The following is a 20,141-nucleotide window of genomic DNA, read 5'->3' as shown; positions in this document are numbered from 1 at the left end:
TTGGGTTTTGTTTGTTCCTCTTTTTCTAATTCTTTTAGGTGGTAGGTTAGGTTGTTTACTTGAGATTTTCTTCTTGAGAAAGGCCTGTATTGCTGTGAACTTCCCTTTTAGAACTGCTTTTGCTGTGTCCCATAGATTTTGTAAGGTTGTCTTTTCATTGTCATTTGTCTCCAGGTATTTTCTGATTTTCTCTTTCATTTCATTCTGACCCATTGATTTTTAGTATCATGTTGTTTAGTCTCCATGTAATCATTTTTTTCTCTCATTTTTTTCCTGTGGTTGATTTCTAGTTACATATGGTTGTGGTCAGAAGAGATGTTTGAAATAATTTCTATCCCTTACATTTCTTGAGGCTTGTTTTGTGTCCTATTATGTGGCCTATCCTTGAGAATGTTCCACATGCACTTAAAAAAGAGTGTGTATTATGGTTTTTTTGTATGTAACGTCCTGTAGATATCAAGTTCAACTGTTCTGTTGTGTCATTTATGATCTCCTTTGCCTTATTGCTTTTTATGTCTAGAAGATCTGTCCAGTGATGTCAGTGGGGTAGTAAAGACTCCTACTATTATTTTATTCCCATCAATTTCTCTCTTTATGTCTGTAGTGTTTGTTTTATGTATTTAGATTCTCCTAAGTATATTGGGTGCATACATGTTAGCAAGTGTAATATCCTCTTCTTGTATTGATCCTTTTATCATTATATAGTGTCCTTTGTCTTTTGTTATGAACTTTGTTTTAAAGTCTATTTTGTCTGATATGAGTATTGCTACCCATACTTTCTTGTCATTTTCATTTGCATGTGCCATTTATCTTGTGGTTTAAGCCTTCTTTTCCTCCCCTTCCCATTGTTTGGTTAGGTGATATTTTTAAAAATTACCTTTTCTTGAACTACATAGTTTGACTTGGGTTTATGTCGTTACATCAAATATTCCTAGTGTAGGGCTTCCCTGGTGTCACAGTGGTTGAGAGTCTGCCTGCCGATGCAGGGGACATGGGTTCGTGCCCCGGTCTGGGAAGATCCCACATGCTGCGGAGCAGCTAGGTTCGTGAGCCATGGCCGCTGAGCCTGCACGTCCAGAGCCAGTGCTCCACAATGGGAGAGGCCATAGCAGTGAGAGGCCCGCGTACCGCCAAAAAAAAAATATATATATATATATATATTCCTAGTGTAATATAGACAACTAGTCATGATTGGAGGATGAATTCATGAATGATATAATGAGTAGTTATTTAATCTTTCCACCTGTGTCATGGTGATACAGTTTAATATAGTTTGTGTTTTATCCTTTCAAGGGGCATTTATTTTTATCAGAGGAAATCTGCAGATTAAATTATTTATTTAATAAGAATAAAATAGAATGTAAGAACTAGGGCAGAGAAATAGAAATGGTATTTTGAAAATGATGGACTTTGTGCCAGGTAGAGTATGGTTGAGAATGTAGAAATTCCTCAGGATAATTAGTGACAAATATCCTTAAATACTTGTTGAAAATGGGATTATGGCTTTTAGAATTTCTTCCATGACAATAGAAATGAAATAATAATGGATATGAGGAAATAGTGTATGTACTGCCAAGATTTAGCGACTAGTTTAAAAGTAAAACTTGAGGTATTTGAAGTTTGCAGTGTTTATGATTGAGATGGAAATAAGATAACTGCAGGGTGGCTAAGCCGCCATGTCCTCAGATCTTGTAGAATATGAAAACAATTTCTCAGAGACATTTGAAAATGGAAAATCTAAATGACACACTTAGAGGTCCATTTGTCCTTTCAACTGGAGCCCAAAGTCTCCTAGTTTCTGGAGGTTTGTGATGAGGTAAACTGTCTTCAAAATGCCTACGTGTGAGAATTTCCTGTTCAAACCTAAAGTGACACTTTGATGAGAAATCAACTTTTTCCACTCTTGTTTCACTCTGAGCCTTCACAGGGCAGTCTGTGGAGGTCACAGACATTGTTTATTCTTGTCCTAGATGTATGTTTTTAGATTTCCTCTTTTATCACCCAGCCATAGCAGGCCTCTTTTATGAGAGTAACCTGACCTCCCCACTAAAGGATGCACAACTTTCTGGCCAACAGAAGGTATGTGTCCCTCCTCTCCTGTCTCTCTACTAGACCACCTCACTTAGTGGGAAATAACAAATGTTAAATGTAATGCAAGTGAGGTACAATTAATATACAACAAAATCAAAGTAGGATATTGGTGTTTTTTAAAAATAATTCAGGGTAAAAAGCAACCATAAAACATGAAATATGTTGGAAGATTTCTCAAAGTATTCAATTTATTGTCTGTAGGAAGTTAGTCAGTTGCATATGCACTTGCATATTTGGGTTTGTAAATCAATATAATATTAAGTGAAACCCACAGACATCATGGCAGGGAGCAATTAGTTTGGGATTTTATAATCAGTAGAAGGTGGGTTTTTTGTATAATAGTATGTTAATATATATTTTGCTCAACTGTTATAAATAGATTCTTGGAAAGGAATTCATTGCATAACAAAAGCCAAACATAATTCCTCATACGTGTACTTAGACTCAATAAAAGCAGCCTGATTTTATAACAAAAATCAGGATGAGGTAGCTTCCTAAATGCTAATTTAAACTTAATTGTAAGTAATGAAAGAATTTTTTAAAAAACTGAACAAACACTGCAAAAAAATGTACCATGCTAATTAAAGACACTCCTGCTTAATAAATTACTTAACAGGGTCTAGCTGATATGAATTAGAAATAGTAACATAGAAATTGTGACTAAAATAATAATTAAAAGTGATACTTGTTGAGAACTTATGTGTCAGGTTGAGTGCTCAGTGTTACATGCATTGTATATTACCTATTCTTATTTCCATTTTAGATTAGTAAGATAGGTTACTAGATACTAAGTAATTTTTTAACAGTCACACTCTTGTAAGTTTCAAAGCCATAATTTATTTCCAGGTCTTTCTGACTACAGCATCCGTTGACTGAATTATTAAGTTATGTTATCTGGATTTTTTATATGTAATTTTTATAAGTAATTACCATCACTTATACAACTAAAATGACCTTTACTAACTTCGACACCTATAGGATCTTTCTGGAAGTTTGAATTAACAGTGTTCTTCCATAAATTTGTTTATTTATTTGTTTATTTGTTTGTTTATTATATTTGTTTATTATTTTGTGGGTTCATATCTTAGCCATTAAGTCAATTATCGATTACTTTTACAAACTTAAGTATTATTTAGTCTTTTTCTGTTGTTTTATTTTCAATATTGTCTAGGTTATATATACGTTTAGTGTATCATGTAACATTTTCCAATACATGAAGTATTTCCTCAATTTTTAATGTCTTCTCAGAACTCCTCAACCATTCAAAATAACGACCATTTGGTAACACTTTTAATAAGTAAATGTAAGTCACCAAATAATGTAATTTAGTGTAGGAGATTGTTGTACATGCCAACATTACTCTTTCCCCATCTTTAAAATACTCTATCTTTAACCATTACTGGATTTCAAAATTATCATAAATATAGGTGAATCTCTCTTTTCTAATAAAACATTTTAATTTTAATACAAGCATTATAATGGTGTTAAAATATTTCTGTGGAATCTGACTAGGATATTATTCGTCATGAACTTCTTTATTCCTCCCTAATTTATTGCTTTTCATTGTTTCAACCAAAAATATATTGTCAAATGTAGAATTACTTAAAAAAAAGTATTCTACCATGAGACACTTGTTTAAAGCTCTAAGGAATTTAGAACCAGACCTTAAGATTGTTCTACTGCGAAGTGAGTACTAGACTCTACCCCGCCCATTTTACTGTACTAGGGACCTCATCTTACATATACCATTCATTCCTAAGTACACTTAGAGCACTGTCTGACATAATTCAGCTGCAGAGATGAATAACCAAGGAGTAACCTATGCAGAACTGAAGGTAGCCAAGAACTCAAAGAGGCAGCAAATAAAACCTAAGGGCACTAAAAGTTCCATTTCAATAACTGAGCAGGAAATAACCTATGCAGAATTAAATCTTCAAAATGCTTCTCAGAATCTTCGAGGGAATGACAAGAACTACCACTGCAAAGGTAAAACATTTAATAGTCACATGATGGAACTGTTCTAGGATATGCAGTTGGAGTACAGAGGTTGGAGAAAGAGTAGGGGATACGTTCACATATTTTTCATTTTGAGGAACAGAACTTAAAGTTGGATATGGTTTTCTAATGTGAAATTGGAGGACTACTTTTATTCTGGCATTGCTGTAATTTGTAGTCTTTGATCAACAACTCATGAAACGTTATATATGCTGAAAATGCAATGGTATATTCTGAGAGAAAGATTATAGTGGTAGAAATGGGCTTGGGGTCCAAGTTTATATATATAACTCCCTGTTTATGTGGGTTCTCTTGTTTGTAAACTTTCTAAACAACTGTCACCATCACTCTTCTCAGTGTTTCCTTTTCTTTCCCTGCAGATTTACCATCACCTCCAGAGAAACTCATTGCTGGGGTTCTAGGAATCATCTGCCTTGTTCTGATGTCCAGTGTGGTAACAATGGTAGTTTTTACTCCCTGTAAGTAGATTTTTGAAAAATTGTAAGGGAACTTTACACTTTAATGATGGTCAGTGCCTCTAAACACTTCATAATATTATGGAATGGGCATCTCATTAAAATGTATGCATTTAGACTAAATGTGGAATGGTGATTCTGAATTTGTCAAAAGTATACAACACAATAATTACAGAGAGTATGTATATGTATATTCTGATTTCATAACTCAAAAGCATGCTCTAGGAGATTGAAAGATCTTATTGAGAAATACAAATTAATTCTTGAGATTGGTTAAAACAAATACTATAAGAGATGGTGATCTGTTCCTTTAGGCTTTTGAAATATTTTTTCAACCAAATCTTCATTACTTAATTTTTCTTGGTAAAATCAATTTTATTCCAGATTATTCTAATCCTAGGCAATAAACCAAATTTCAACTCAGAAACTACAGTCATTATGATTTATTTAGATCAATGTTAACTTTTATAATGATTAATTTTGTAGCTACTGCAATACAGGAGCAGAATAACTCCTCTCCGATAAAAAGGCTCCAGAAAGGTACATAATGATTTTCAAAGTTCTGATATAAATACAGTTTGTATTTTGTCTCTATCTTAGGCTAGTGAAAATGAGAAGAGATTTTGGGGTTGAACATAAATTACAAAATCGGGCAACAAATATTCATAAATAATGATTATAGGAGAGTGTTTCTCCCTATGCAACAATACGATCACCATACCCACTGTTGCCACTGGCTCAAATTTCCTCCCTCTGTAATATGATAAGAGACAAATAATTTTGCTATTCTAAAACAGAGGTTTCATTTTTTGATTTTCAGGACATGTAAAGAGTGGCTATTTCTGTGTGTTTGCTTTATATGGAGACATAAATTGCGGGGTGAGAGATTGACACTTCTGTGATTGTATGAGTGTGGTTTGTTTTATATGCACCAGTCTTGAGGGTGCATAGATGTGTTTTATATATATACACACATATATATTTATACCTATGCATATATGTAAGTTAGTTTTCATTTTTTTAAATTCAAATTGTTTCTGGATAATAATTCACAATCTTTCTTCAGAATGTCATTCTGGTCATTGTCCAAAAGAGTGGTTTACATATTCCAACAATTGCTATTATATTCATTCTGAAAAAAAAACATGGAGTGAGAGTGTGACGGCCTGTGCTACTAAGAATTCTACTCTGCTTTATATAGATAATGAAGAAGAAAGGGTAAGATACTAAATGTTGCAAACACTTTGTTAAACGCTTGATTCAGTCAATATTATATTTGCTAGGATTCACTTGTGGTTTTGTACATATTTGCAGTTTGTTTAAGGCCTATTAATGTTCCATTAAACAACAGAATACAACTTTATGATATTCTATTTATATTTTTATACCATTAATACACGTTTGATAATTTCCAGTTCTTGCTTTTCATAAAAAAACATGTTTCTACAAATGCTATTATTTTCTAAAATAAGCTGTGCTATTTAATTTTACAGTATATAAAGGAAAATAAACATATCATGATTTTGCATATTGATCACAAAATATATAGAACCATGTAATTGCATATCAGATCATGGAATAGAAGCTTCCACTTCACAGCAGCCCCACTCCTCTGTATTCTCTCATCACGTCTCCACCCTCCTTGTATACCCACTGTCCTGACTTTTGATATTATAGAATCTCTTTGCTTGGTTTTTTGGGGTTTTTTTTGTGGTACGCGGGCCTCTCACTGTTGTGGCCTCTCCCGTTGCGGAGCACAGGCTCCGGACGCTCAGGCTCAGCGGCCATGGCTTACGGGCCCAGCCGCTCCGCGGCATGTGGGATCTTCCCGGACCGGGGCACGAACCCGTGTCCCCTGCATCGGCAGGCGGACTCTCAACCACTGCGCCACCAGGGAAGCCCCTCTTTGCTTGTTTTTGAACTTCATATACATGGAATCATAGAGTATGCATTTTTCTTCCTGTCTCCTCTCACCCCCATATGCTATTTTTGCAATTCATCCATATTATTGCATTTATGTGTAGTTTGTAAATTTCCACTGCTCATTATGTAAATATAACATTTAAAATCCAATCTATCCAGTGTCTCTGGGTACAGATGGAGTCTTATGCCCTCAGATATAAAGAGGCTTCCTGGGTTCAGTACTTTTAGTCATGGGATCCCCTTTGCTGGTCCCACCTCCACCCCTACCCCCCAACTCTGGTATCTCTCGGTGAGGGGGAGGAGAAGCACTTACTCTGGCTGCTTCTTGTTAGCAGGTGTCCTGCTGGATCACCTTGTAAGACTCACCTTGTGTTGCCCACAGGATTCCCCTCAACACCAAGGAGGAATGGCTAGGCTGGGTGTTGGGAAGCAGCAGGTCTAGGTCACTTTCTTCGGTTGGGTGGCGGATATAGGATGCCCCTAATAGTTGTTCCTTAACCCCAGGGTCGCAAACCATTTCACCTTTCTCTTTCCACCTTTCAGAGTTCTCCTTGACTTGTGTCTTTCATTAGTTCCATCGTTTACAGTTGTACTTGGCAGGGCACAGCTGAGAGAAATGAGTCTCTGACTCCTTGTCTGGTCCCTTGGATTCCAGCAACACAGAAACAGAATGATTGAGGGTTGATCTAGTCAAAGAACAGTGTGAGCCCCAGGAAACCAAATCTTGGGCTTTCGTGTCACTTATTTTCTCAATTTCATTCCCTTAATTTCCTTCTAAAACCGAAACTCTGAGAAACATAGAGGAGAAATCCATTGATATAGTCACAGTATCCTGAGAAATGGATGTCACAGAATCTAAAATCTTATTTAAAGCCTTGCTATGTTAGTTTTGACAACATGGGTAACAATTGAATTACGTGAATCAGAATTTTCCTTATTAACCTAAGAAAAACAGTGAAACTGCTAAGCATAACTGTTTGAGTTAATTTTACATCAAAAGTACAGACCTTGGTTAATGTATTTGGCAATATTAAAACTTTCAACTTTAATATATTTTTAGTGTTAGATGAGACTCTTAACACTCTCATTTTGTTCAGAAAACTAAGGATCCTATGAAAGAACACACTACTTGCCTTTGAAAAATTAATAAAAATCTTTCATAACAACTATTTAAGTGAAAATTCTTTATTTTTGGCTAGAAATTCCTGATGTCCCTATCAATTATGTCATGGATTGCAGTCTTTCGTGAAGGCCGTGATCATCCATGGAAGTGGCTAAATGGTTCAAGTTACAAACTACAGTAAGTTTTTAAAAATAATACTGTATAGAGGAGGAAAAGATTAAAAATAAAAATTTTAAGAATAATATTAAAACATTTGTTTCAGTTGAATTATAGAAATATGAAGGAAGATGTTGAAAGTTAATAAAATGTTGATATAATTATTAAAGAATGGGCTACTCAGTAGTCCATTTCCCTAATAACAAGCTCTTACTAAAATTATATTAAAATATCATTACCCATTTTCAAAATATCTTTTATTACAGTGACATGGAAGATGCTATTGTTTCATGAGTTGTCCTCATATGCTATAACAGAATTGTGCATTTTTTTCCATTACAGTATAACAGACTCATCACCTGATAAACGTAACTGTGCTCTGTTATATTCAGAGGGCATTAAATCAGACAGTTGTGAGCTTCCACATACATATAATTGCAAGAATCAGCTTGAGAAAACGTGAGTTTGGATGCTGTTGAGTAACTTTAACTTTTATGAAATGGAAATAATATTATGATTGTATAAATTTTAAAATGAATTATATTGAAATATAATATGCACACCAAAAAGTATAGATACCGTTACTTTTGTGTCTGGCTTTTTTTACTCTGCATTATTTTCATGGCCTTCAACCTTTGTAAAAGATCGCATGTTGTGTGAGTCCATTTATATGAAATATCAAGAAGAGGGAAACCTATTCTAGAGGCAGAGAGTGGATTGTTGGTTACCATCATCTTAAGGTTTTTTTCATCATAAGTTTCTCATATGAAAACAATTCCATAATATTCTCATTTTTCAAACAAATTTTATAATCAATTGACGTTACATTTGTATTATTTTTCCATCAGTTGGAATGATAAACGTTTTCTTTGTATAATGATTATGAAGTAAATTACCTTTATTTCTTTCATATGTTAAACCAGTCTTGCATTTCGAAGTAAAATCACAATGATCATGTGTTGTCCTTTTTTAAAAAATCAATGCATATATTATATCTAGGTCAAGCTAAAGTTTTCCTTTATCTGTGTTCCCAAAGAAATTTGATTGAGTTTTCATTTACGTTATGTACTTGACAAGTTGTTACCAAGGCTATTATTAGGAAGTATTTCCTTTTCTTTTACCTGGACCTTTGTGAAAGAGTACTGCTACGTTTTCAAGTGTTATTATTCACTACCAATGCCATCTGAGCTTCTAGAGCTTTTTTGTGGGAAGGTTTATATAAAGAACTCAATTTCTTTACAATATGTGTTAGGTTTACTCAGGTTTCTATTTTTTGTGATGCATTTTGGTAATTTTCAGTTTAGGATTTTTCTATTTTTTATAGATACTAAAATGTTTTCATAATATTGCTTTTTTATCTGTAAAAACCACATGGTATCCCCATATTTATTATAGACATAAAAGACTTCTTTCTTCTCAAATTTTTTTTTTTTTTGGCCACGCCGCATGGCTTGTGGGCTCTTAGTTCCCTGACCAAGGAATGAACCCGGGGCCTCGGCAGTGAGAGCACAGTGTCTTAACCACTGAACCATCAGGGATTCCCTCTCCTCGCCTTTCTTTCAGCAGTCTTTTATCAATTTTATTAAATGTTTTCAATGAGAATACATTTGGCCTTGTTCCTCTCTATTGTAATTTTGTTCTTTGTCTTGATTTTGTACTATTTATTGTTTTCTTCCTTCTACTTCATTTGGTTTTAATTTCACCTGAATTTAGCTTTTCCATTTTTAGTTTCTTGTGATGCATGCTTGGATTTCTGCTTTGTTTTGTTTTATTTAGTTTGTAAGGTAAGCATTTAAGGCAATTAATACTTCAGAAGACAGACATTTGGTTTTATATTTTCCTTGTAATTCTTATAAAAATTTTGAACGTTCCTTGTGGTCATTTCTATGGGCCATCTGTTACTTAGACATTTATTACTGAATTTAACACCATATAAGGATTTTCAAATTTTTGGTTATTGACTTCTGCATATAGTAAAGAGCATTCTATTTGGTTAGAGAACTTTCTATGAAGCTAGAAATATTCCACATCTTTGTTAAAAGTGGCTGGTGTGAAAGAGGAACCAATACTAAAATATTATTTTTTTAACTAATTAAAATTAAATTTGAATACCCACATTTCAAGTGCCCACTTGCCAAACTTGGCTAGCAGCTACTGCAGTGACACCACTTCTATATTTTTATATGAATATGCTTGGAAATATGATTTATAGTGTATTTTTTGAAAATTTCTATGTAAAAAAAATATGAATAGTCCATACTAGTATATAGAGTATGTGTTCTACATATATGTAGAACTAATTGATTAGTTATCTAGTTTAAATCTTTCTTTAGCCTTACTGATACCTGCTTGTTTATAAGCAGTGAGAGAGAACTGTTTAAATCTCTGTTTGTAATAGTTCACTTTTTTCAAACTTATGTTGAACTTGTATTGTTAAGTACATAAAGATTTTTTAAAAAACATTGCTAATAGTTTAGATACTCTATCTATCATTATGAAACATGCTTCATCATTTCCAATACGGCTCTTGCCTTCTATTATAACAGTGTACTAACTATAGCAATTTTCTACTGGCTTGTGTTGCATGGTATATTTTTCATCTTTTTACTTTCCTCTTTCTTTAGGCTTTTGTTAAAGGAGTTTCTCATTAAGATAGTGAACAGTTATTTTAAATATAAATATTCTTAGAATTTAAATTGGAAGTTACTCTATATTTAACATAATTGTAAAATTATTATAAGATATATTTACATATATTATTTATATATAAGTATGTATAATATGTATATATAATTAATTAAGTATAATATAGTTATCCTTAATCAGAGATGAATGCTACCATTTCTTTGAACTCCACTTCTTTTGTTGTTTTCTTTTTATCTTCACAATAGCTATTTTAACTCTCCTCTGTTGTCAGTTTAATGTTTTAAATATTATGTTATTAGTGCCCCACATTTTACAGCATAAATTCTTAACTCATTAAAGTCTAACAAATTAGTACCTTTACCCTTTCTCGAAAAGTGAAAAGACATAACTACCTTCTACCTTTATTTACTGCTTATGCCATATTTGCTCCCTTGAATTCGAATACAAATATATATTTTAAAATTTGAAACTTTATTGTTAATATTTTGTTGACTCGATATCCATTAAATATATCCACATAATTCTTACAACTCTTCTTTCCCTTCTGCATATCCAGGTTTTCACCTAGAATAAGCGTTTCTTTTCTTATATATACATCTTTATTGGAGTATAATTGCTTCACAATGCTGTGTTAGTTTTGTTGTACAACAAAACAAATCAGCCATATGCATACATATATCTCCATATCCCCTCCCTCTAGAGCCTCCCTCCCACCCTCCCTATCCCACCCCTCTAGGTGGTCGCAAAACACGGAGCTGATGTTCCTGTGTTATGCAGCTATTTCCCACTAGCTATTTTACATTTGGTAGTGTATATATGTCAATACTTCTTTCAGTTTGCCCCAGCTTCCCCTCCCAACCCTGTGTCCTCAAGTCCATTCTCTATGTCTGTGTCTTTATTCCTGGCCTGCTGCTAGGTTCATCAGTACCATTTTTTTTTTAATTCCATACATATGTGTTAGCATATGGTATTTGTTTTTCTCTTTCTGACAGTTCATTCTGTATGACAGACTCTAGGTCCATCCACCACATACAAATAACTCAATTTCGTTTCTTTTTAGGGCTGAGTAATATTCCATTGTATATGTATGCAACATCTTCTTTATCCATTCATCTGTCAATGGACACGTAGGTTGCTTCCATGTCCTGGCTATTGTAAATAGTGCTGCAATGAACATTGTATGAACAATGTATATTTGCATTGTTATATCTTCTTGATGAATAACTCTTTTATCATTATATGCAATGACTTTCTTTAGCTCTTGTTACCATTTTTGTTTAAATTCTATTTTGTTTGTTATAAGTATCACTACCCCTTCTTTATTTTGGTTTCCAGTTCTGTGGAATATCGTTTTTCATCCCTCCACTTTTAGCCTAAGTGAATCCTCAAAGCTGAAGTGAGTCCCTATACGTATATATGTAGTTGGGTCTCAGTTTTCTTATCCATCCAGTCACCGTATGCCTTTTGGTTGGAGAATTCAATCCATTTACATTTAAGGTAATTATTAACAGGCAGGCACTTAAGCCATTTTATTGTTTTCTGGATGTTTTGTAGTTTCCTTGTTCTTTTCTCTTTCTCTTGCTGCATTTGTTTGTGAATTGATAATTTCCCATAGTGGTATGTGTTGATTCTCTTCTCTTTATTTTTTGTGAATCTATCATAGGTTTTCACTTTGTGATTACCATCAGACTTAAATAATACATGCTATAGATATAACAATCTATTTTATGCTGATAACAACTTCAGTTGCAAACCAAACCTTACCTTTTTACTCAGTCTTTTTATGTTTTTCATATCACAGTTTACCTTTTTTATATTGTGTGTTTAAAAACAAATTATTTTTGCTATAGTTATTTCTAATATTCTTTTCCTTTAACCTTTATACTATTTCAGTATTAGAGTATTCTGGATTTGACCTTGACCAATGTCCTGTATATTTTCTATGTTCTCATGTTACTAATTAGCATCCTTTCATTTCAGGTTAAAGAACCCCTTTCAGCATTTCTCATAAGACAGGTCTAGTGATGATGAATTCCCTCAGCTTTTGTTTGTTTTTTTGAGAAGATCTTTATCTCTCAATTCTGAAGGACAAATTTGCCAGGTTGAATATTCTTGCTTGGCAGTTTTTTTCCCCGGCACTATCCCACTCTTTCTTGGTTTGTAAGGTTTTGCTTGGAAATCTCATAGCCCTCTAGGAGTTCCCCTGTAAGTTACTATCTCCTTTTTCTCTGGCTGGTTTTAAGACTATCTCTTTGTCCTTGATTTTTTTTTACAGTTTTATTATAATGTGTCTTGGAGAGAATCTCTTTAAGTTGATTTTGATTGGTGACTCAGGAGCTTCATAAATGTGGATATCAAAATCTCTCAGCAGACTTGGGAAGTTCTGAACCATTATTTTTTCAAAATAACTTTCCACCCCCTTGTCCCTCTCTCCTCCTGGAACTCCAGTAGTCTGCAAGTTGGTTCTTTTGATGATATGCCATATATCATATAGGCTTTATTCACTTTTTTAGTTGGTCTTTCTTTGTTCTCCTCTGACTGGATAATGTCAAAGGTCTTGTCTTCTAGTTTACAGATTCTTTCTTCTGCTTGATCCATTTGGTGTTGATGCTTCCATTATATTTTCGTTTCCTCTATTGTATTCTTCAATTCTGTTTAGTTCTTTTTACGATTTGTATCACTTTGCTAACCTTATCATTTTTCATATATTGTTTTCCTTACAGTGTTGAATTATTTTTCTTTTTTTCTTGTAGCTCGTTGAGCTTCCCTGAAACAGCTATTTTGAATTCTGTATTGGTTAATTCATAGATTTCTATGTCTTTGGGGTTGGTTGCTGGAAAATTACTGTGATCCTTTGGTAGTGGCATTTTTCATGCTTCTTGAAGTTTTGTATTGCTGTCTTTGTATTTGAAGTAGTAGCCACCTTCTCCCATTTACTCGCTGACCTCAGGAGAGAATTACCTTCAATCAAAACTGCTAGTGATTCTGAGGCTTTCTAGGACCTTTTATGGATGCACCTGCTCCACACTTTGTGCTCCCTCTTGTGGCAAAAGTTTTAAGTTTGTATACCTTATCTTAATTTTGCAGTGAACCAGGCTGGGTGCTGAAAGCCTTTCTTTTGTTTTCACAAAATGATGTTAAAGTTCGTGTTTGTGGTCTCTTGTTGGCCTTCGGATTCAGACTAGGTTTCTGCACATGCTCACTAGCCATCTGCCAAAGCTCACTCTCTATGCTACAGTAGGGAGTGCCCACAGGGAGGCAGCTACAGGGTGTGGGTGTTTTGAGGTGAGGTGAGCTTATTACTGAGGGTGGCTGTGGGCCAGTTGGGAGGATCCAAGTGGCTCATAGGCAGGTTTCCTGATGGAGTCAGTGACACAGTAGGATCTGCATCCTTTTAATGCCCTTTTAGAGTCCTATTTGCTGCTATCTTAGACTCTTCTCAGCCCCCAGTTATACACATGATTCAGTACCCTGGGTGAGGCATGAGAGAAATCAGCCTCTTTGGCAGCATCCCATATAGCTGAGAAGGCTGGGTGCTCACTCACACTCTCTTTTACTTTTCCTAGTGGAAAAAATCATGGGCCAAGAAGGTCTCTCTTGGCCCTAAAACTGTGTTTCCATGGAGGAAGGGTAATGTAGGTAAAGTCAGGTTGCTCCTCTTATCTTCTCTAATGCATCCAATCTCATATTCTTTGCTCCGGTGGTGTGGTGGAACTTCTTCTCTGGAAGCCTGGACCTCCACAAGGTTTCTTTTGTCTGTGAGTGATTGTCTAAGACATTGTTTTCCAGAGGTTCCCTGAAAGAGGGAGGAACTGGATGGAGCTGGTTCACAGGCAACTGCAGGGTCCACAGATGGGACTGAGTTCTGTATCACTCAATTTCAAATCATATAAAGTGGAAAACACCAAGAATAGTCAAGACAATGTGGGTGAAGAGCATGAAGAATATATTTTGTCATCAGTCTGAGGAACCAAACCAAATTCTGGAAAAAAAAAAAAAGTCTATGAATATATTGAACAATAAATATGTGGTTGCAGAGGTAATATTACAGATCCTGAGAAAAGAATAGATTATTCAATAAAGGCAATGGAAAAAATCATTTCCCTGTGGAGAAGTATTGAATATCAGAGATCTAATTATGAAAGAAGTCCTCACAAGTTTAACAGAAAATATAGTTGCAAACTTCAAAACCTTTGGTGAAGCATACACTTCTCAATCAAATTTCCAAAAATCCAAATCATAAATGCAAATGATGCTATAAAGTAATAATTAAATAAGTAAATTTATTATCTGGACAGTAAAATATATTATTAAGATTGGAAAGATACACCCAGACTAGCACAAATTATACAATCAGTGAGTGGTTTGCTGGATCGGGCTCATAGCTAATCAAAAGAGATTATTGTTAAAATTTCAGGAATTTTGAAAACAAGCTATTGAACACAATCATTACTAAAATTCAATTATATAAATATAAATATTGTAAATCATACTAACAATAAAAGTAATAAATACTCAAAACTCATTTTTAGTTATTTTGCTAAATTTACTATACTTATGAAGTTATTTGCATCTATGACATCTGGTTGTTGAAATACTGTACAATGTTGTGCTACTATAAGTCTCTTCCCTTCTCAATCCTGCATTCAGTGGTATCAGGTTAGTAGCTTTAAATTTGATTATGGTCAGAGTACTTACACAAATAAAATTGGCAAACTCTACCAACGAGATCTTCCCCACCACCATAGAGTGGGTTATTAAACATTTACTAATTTACACTGGGTGCACTTAACAATAGATTTCTATCTAGAATATACAAAGAACTTATGTAAGTCCATAAAAAGGCAACCAATTCAACATAAAATATGTGAAAAGACAATTCACAGAGAATTAGACCTGAATATTCCTTAACGATACTATTATAAAAGTTAAATATAAGTAATTATCATGGAAAGGCAAACCAAGACATCCTAACAAAATTTTGTAATCACGATATTAGAAATATGAAAAGATTGTAGATTCCAAATCATGGATATGGTGTAAAAAAATGGAAGTTTTCATGTACTTCTGCTTGGGGTGAAAGTAATAACAAGTTTTGAAAAGCAATTTGTCAGTATTTGTGAAGTTTTGAATATACTTATACTAGTACCCCAAAACTGATAAGTACATAGTCTAGAAGAAACACTCCTGTAAATATGGTTAAGGAAAGATATTGAAGAACATTCAAGACAGAAGTTTGAGAGATAATAAAAAGGAAAAAAAGGAAGAATCTGAATATCCTTAGAAAAGAAAATAGGTGAAAATATTGTCCTATATTCATAGAATAGACTATGAAGAAAGTGAATAAAATAGCACAATATTGAGTATATCAATATTAAGGGACGTCAAAAATATAAATTTGAGCCAATATAAATAATTCTAAAAATACACATTATACATTGTTTTTGTCCTTTTTAAAAATACATGCAAGACATAGCCGTATGTATTAGATATAAATAAATAGGTAATAGGGATCCTCTAAAGGGAAAAGAGGGAATTAAATTATGAATGAGCAGGTAAAAATTTTACATCTGTTCATAATTTATTTCCTAAGCTTGATAGTGGGTACATTAGTGTTTGTCATATTATTCTTTAAGCAAAAATTATTATCAATAAGGCAATTTAGAAATGTTTCAGAATATTTGTATAAACTTAGAGCAACAGAAGACTTTGTAGGCAACCCAGTACACCCCCTAACCAATAAATAAAAGACTAGAAATATTTATCTACATAACATAACAATTATGTCAAATAAATAATGGAAAATATATTAAACTCGTAACTAATGTTTGATGAGCACTTATTATGTACCATACATTATTTTATGTGCTAAAGATACATCAGTGAAGAAGACAAACTTCCTGTCCTTTCATAGTTTATATTCTGGTGAGGAAGAAATATAAAAAGCAAAATAAACAGGTTAGAATAAATGATACAAGTAAAAATAAGTTACATTAAGAAATAAAACATATTAATAGTGTGTTCAGGAAAAAAAACTCTAGAAGATAATATTTGACAGAATTTAAACGAAATAATGAACTTATCTGGGCAAATAAAATTCTTATCTGTCGGAGCAGAAAGGCCAAAGAAATAAATGGTGTTGGTGAGGAACAATAAAAAGAACAATGAGTCTAAAGAGAGAGAAAGAAGATGAAGAATAGGTCAAGAGAGAAGAAAAGTTGATATGGACCTAGTGCTTGACCACTTCTGAGTATTAAAAAAACAGAAATGAGGTACACATTTTTGCAAGTACTTTTTAGATGGTTTTCATTCTTTTGACTGCATCACTCCACTGAGACTGAAAATGTGAGTCATTGCTCTTAAAGATACAAGCATATATGTCTTTAATCATCTAAAACAACATCTAATTACAAGGAAGTATTCGGCTTTCTGGTTTGTAATCACATCGGGAACCACCACTCAAACCCTGTTTTAGTGTAATAATGATTATTCATATTAACCTTGAGAACACATCACTTTTGAAAATTTCTTTTTTAACTTGTCTTCTTGACATTTCTTATTAAGAGAAAATTCTGTAAACCACCGAGTATTTTTTAAACAAACTGCCTAACATTAAAGATATTTAGAAAGTAAAATTTTGTGTTTTGAATCATACGACTAAGGCCCATGAGGTCCACTTGTATTTTAAAATAGAAATGGGTTAAAAATCCCAACTGGCTTTACACCTTATTATGTCTATATATTAGGTCATCATCCCCTTCCTTAAACTGCTTATTCTAGTATCCTCTATATTAATGGTACCATCATTATTTCATTCAGTAAAAAATAAAAATGTATGCATCTTTCTTATCCTTTCCCTCTCCCCACTCTTTTTTTTTTTTTTTTTCGGGACGTGGGCCTCTCACTGCCATGGCCTCTCCAGTTGTGGAGCACAGGCTCCGGACGCACAGGCTCAGCGGCCATGGCCCACGGGCCCAGCCGCTCCGCAGCATGTGGGATCTTCCCGGGCCTGGGCACGAACCCGTGTCCCCTGCATCGGCAGGCGGACTCTCAACCACTGCGCCACCAGGGGAGACCCCTCTCCCCACTCTTGTCTTCACCTACTGTCAGATCTAATGTCATCAACTATGTCAGTAACCTCCCAATTATTATCGTCTTCACAATTCCTAACATCACAGTTTTGGATAAAAACACTATTTACTTCTACTGTCCCTAACTATTTTTCTTATTTGTTCTTTATCCCCATCTGTATCAAATCTATTGTCCTCTGAAGAGGTCAAATTGTCTACCCACAGTATGGAAATCTGACCTTGTCAATCCTTTCTTAAAACTCCTCAAAGGGCTTTTACTGACTATATGGTACTATTCAAGGTTAGATTATGAATCTTTCTTCTCACTCACACACACCCACTTCTTGTCCTTCCAGACTGTTCCAGGTTCCATCCATCTCCAGATATTCATAACCCCACCTAATAAACCAACAGTACTGGAGTGTGTATAGCTCTTTTTATTCATTTTACTGTCTCTTTCTTCTGAGTCTTTGTCATTTCCATTTTCAATTCTTGGTATGTGTTAACCCCGTTCAACTTGATATCTAACATATTTTTTTAAAAAACCCTCCCTCTAAATCACCTAATCCAGGACATCTTCCCTAACACCATTTCCTCATAGTTGATACTGGTAATCCATTGCAAAATTGTTATGTATAATCCTATCTTGTCTACTACCCAGTAATTGTGTCTACCATTGCAAATTACATATTAATTTAAAACCACATGTGTATGTTTATACCTTTAATAGATTGTGGACAATTCGATGATAAACTATGTATATCCATTGCCAAACCATATGTTTGACACACAGAAATCCTTAACAGATACTAGCTCAAACAATAAACAGGAAACAGCCTTCATGAAAATACAGCAGTTTCTTATGTTTATTTATATATTCTGTTGTGCTTTGACGTTGTTAATTCTGTGTAAAAAGATGGAGAAAAAAATTAATGCAGTATAAAAAGGCTCCAGGAGATGGGCTAACACCACAGAAGGAACATTGTAAGCTTTTAGTAGTTATTTTCAAACTCTCCAAGAGGATAATGTGAGAACTGTAGAGCTTACACTGAATGCATTTTTATTCTTGTGTACACAAATGAATCTACTGGGAACAAATGAAGAAGCAATAAATAAATTAGAATTTGACCAACTGCTAGTAGGTGCATTAAAAAAAAAAGGTTGTGACTTGGGAGACCTTGGTTCTACCTAGATCTTCAACTAATGAGCCTTTTTCTTTGGGAAAAGTGCTGTCTTATTCCTAACTCTATGTCTTTGGGCACCTGGGATAAGTACTGTCCAAATTTCATGATATTTACAAAATTCTATTCTTTGATATTTAAAGTACTGAAGTAAACACAAAATCCACTTGGATGCAAGATGCAGAAGTTGTAAATAGCATCTTTCTTTTTTTCCATGAATGTGGAGATTACTGCTGTGGCAGGAAATGTAAGGTCAAATGGCAAATAAACAAGCAATCAAACAAAGAAAAATAACTAGGATGCTAATAGAGATTTGAAGTCCTCTAATTTGTAAGTCATGCATGTGATTTACTTGAGAGCAATTTTGAAAAGAGTTACTATTTACAGGCGGTTTATTCTCAAATTCTAAGTTAATACCACAGGAGGAGAAAAATTTTCAGTTTCATTATATCATATAGATGGATATTAAACAAAAAATGAAGTTTTCTAGCATGGACTAAGTGAATATAATGAAAATATTTCTTTGTGAAAGAAATGACATCTCAGCAGAATTGTTTATTTTTAGAATTACAGAAGGTTTCAGCCGAGATGGGGCCAAGAAATTATTTATCCATTACAATCCCAGGAAACTGTGTCAAGCAGTATCAGTTAGTTGCCAAGATGGTGATCTATTCTCTTTCCCTCCCTGCTGAAGTTCAAGATTTATGAATTATCTGCCTTGTGTTCATTCTACTACAATGTACTAGTTGGCATTATTCCTCGCACAGTACGTAATACCCACTAAGTGTTCTGAATAAATATTTAGGTTCTGAATAAATATTTTTTCAAGTGTGTTTGCAGATTTTTCACTTTTTTATCACTCAGCATTTCAATTCTGCTTCAATATGCCCATGCATATCCAGACTCAGCTCTGTTTCTCCCTGTCCCATTTATTCACTTCATTGCTCATGTGAATTTTGGAATCTTTTTGTCATGTCTCTTATTAATCCAAACACATTTACAGAAAAGTCAAGACTACAAAAGTTTCCCTTGGCCATACATCATATGCTTGTGTTTCTAGGCAACTGTCCAGTAAACATCCCTGACCACATCTACTTTTAGAGTCGCAGCTTGAAGTCAGTATCCTGCCCAGAGGACTGTTTCTCACCACAAAATTGCATTGTGCCTCACTACCTTCTCCCCTTATGGTACACAGGAAGAGCTTAGTACAGGCTCAGTCATGTTAACCAGACTGTTACTTACTGGCCAAGAAGGCCTGTGGATTAGGCCGTGGTGGTTTTTCTCACTTAACAAATTTAGTTTCTGCATAGTTTGTGGAAGTGGTGGCAGTTAGATGACTTGAACCCAGGCTGTTTGCAAAGCATTGTAAATTTCTAGATCCAGTAGTTTTAAAAGGTCAGATAAATATGTCCTTATGCAACCTATACATGTACTTTTGTACTCAAATTACTCTTTCTGCATAAATTCATTTTGTTGGTTT

The 20,141-nt window shown here is 34.1% G+C and overlaps 1 protein-coding gene across 2 annotated transcripts; it reads left to right on the top strand.

The window, feature by feature from the left end:
* The first annotated feature begins 3,872 nt into the window (after positions 1-3,872).
* Positions 3,873-19,882, top strand: LOC112391906 (NKG2-A/NKG2-B type II integral membrane protein). Of its 2 annotated transcripts, none has more exons than XM_024733463.1 (7): positions 3,873-4,077; positions 4,467-4,565; positions 5,049-5,102; positions 5,629-5,780; positions 7,685-7,785; positions 8,107-8,223; positions 19,238-19,882. In XM_024733463.1, the coding sequence occupies exons 1-7, from the start codon at positions 3,891-3,893 to the stop codon at positions 19,311-19,313; spliced, it is 786 nt and encodes a 261-aa protein (XP_024589231.1). In that variant the 5' UTR covers positions 3,873-3,890; the 3' UTR covers positions 19,314-19,882. The 2 variants fall into 2 exon arrangements, with proteins under 2 accessions (XP_024589231.1, XP_024589230.1); XM_024733462.1 differs by having other exon boundaries at positions 19,227-19,882.
* The last annotated feature ends 259 nt before the right edge of the window (positions 19,883-20,141 follow it).

The sequence above is a fragment of the Neophocaena asiaeorientalis genome, unplaced genomic scaffold (assembly GCF_003031525.2).
Source record: "Neophocaena asiaeorientalis asiaeorientalis breed wild unplaced genomic scaffold, Neophocaena_asiaeorientalis_V1.1 scaffold150, whole genome shotgun sequence".
Taxonomy (NCBI): domain Eukaryota; kingdom Metazoa; phylum Chordata; class Mammalia; order Artiodactyla; family Phocoenidae; genus Neophocaena; species Neophocaena asiaeorientalis.
The sequence above is the reverse complement of the archived record's forward strand: the minus strand, read 5'-3'. Positions and strand labels throughout refer to the sequence as shown.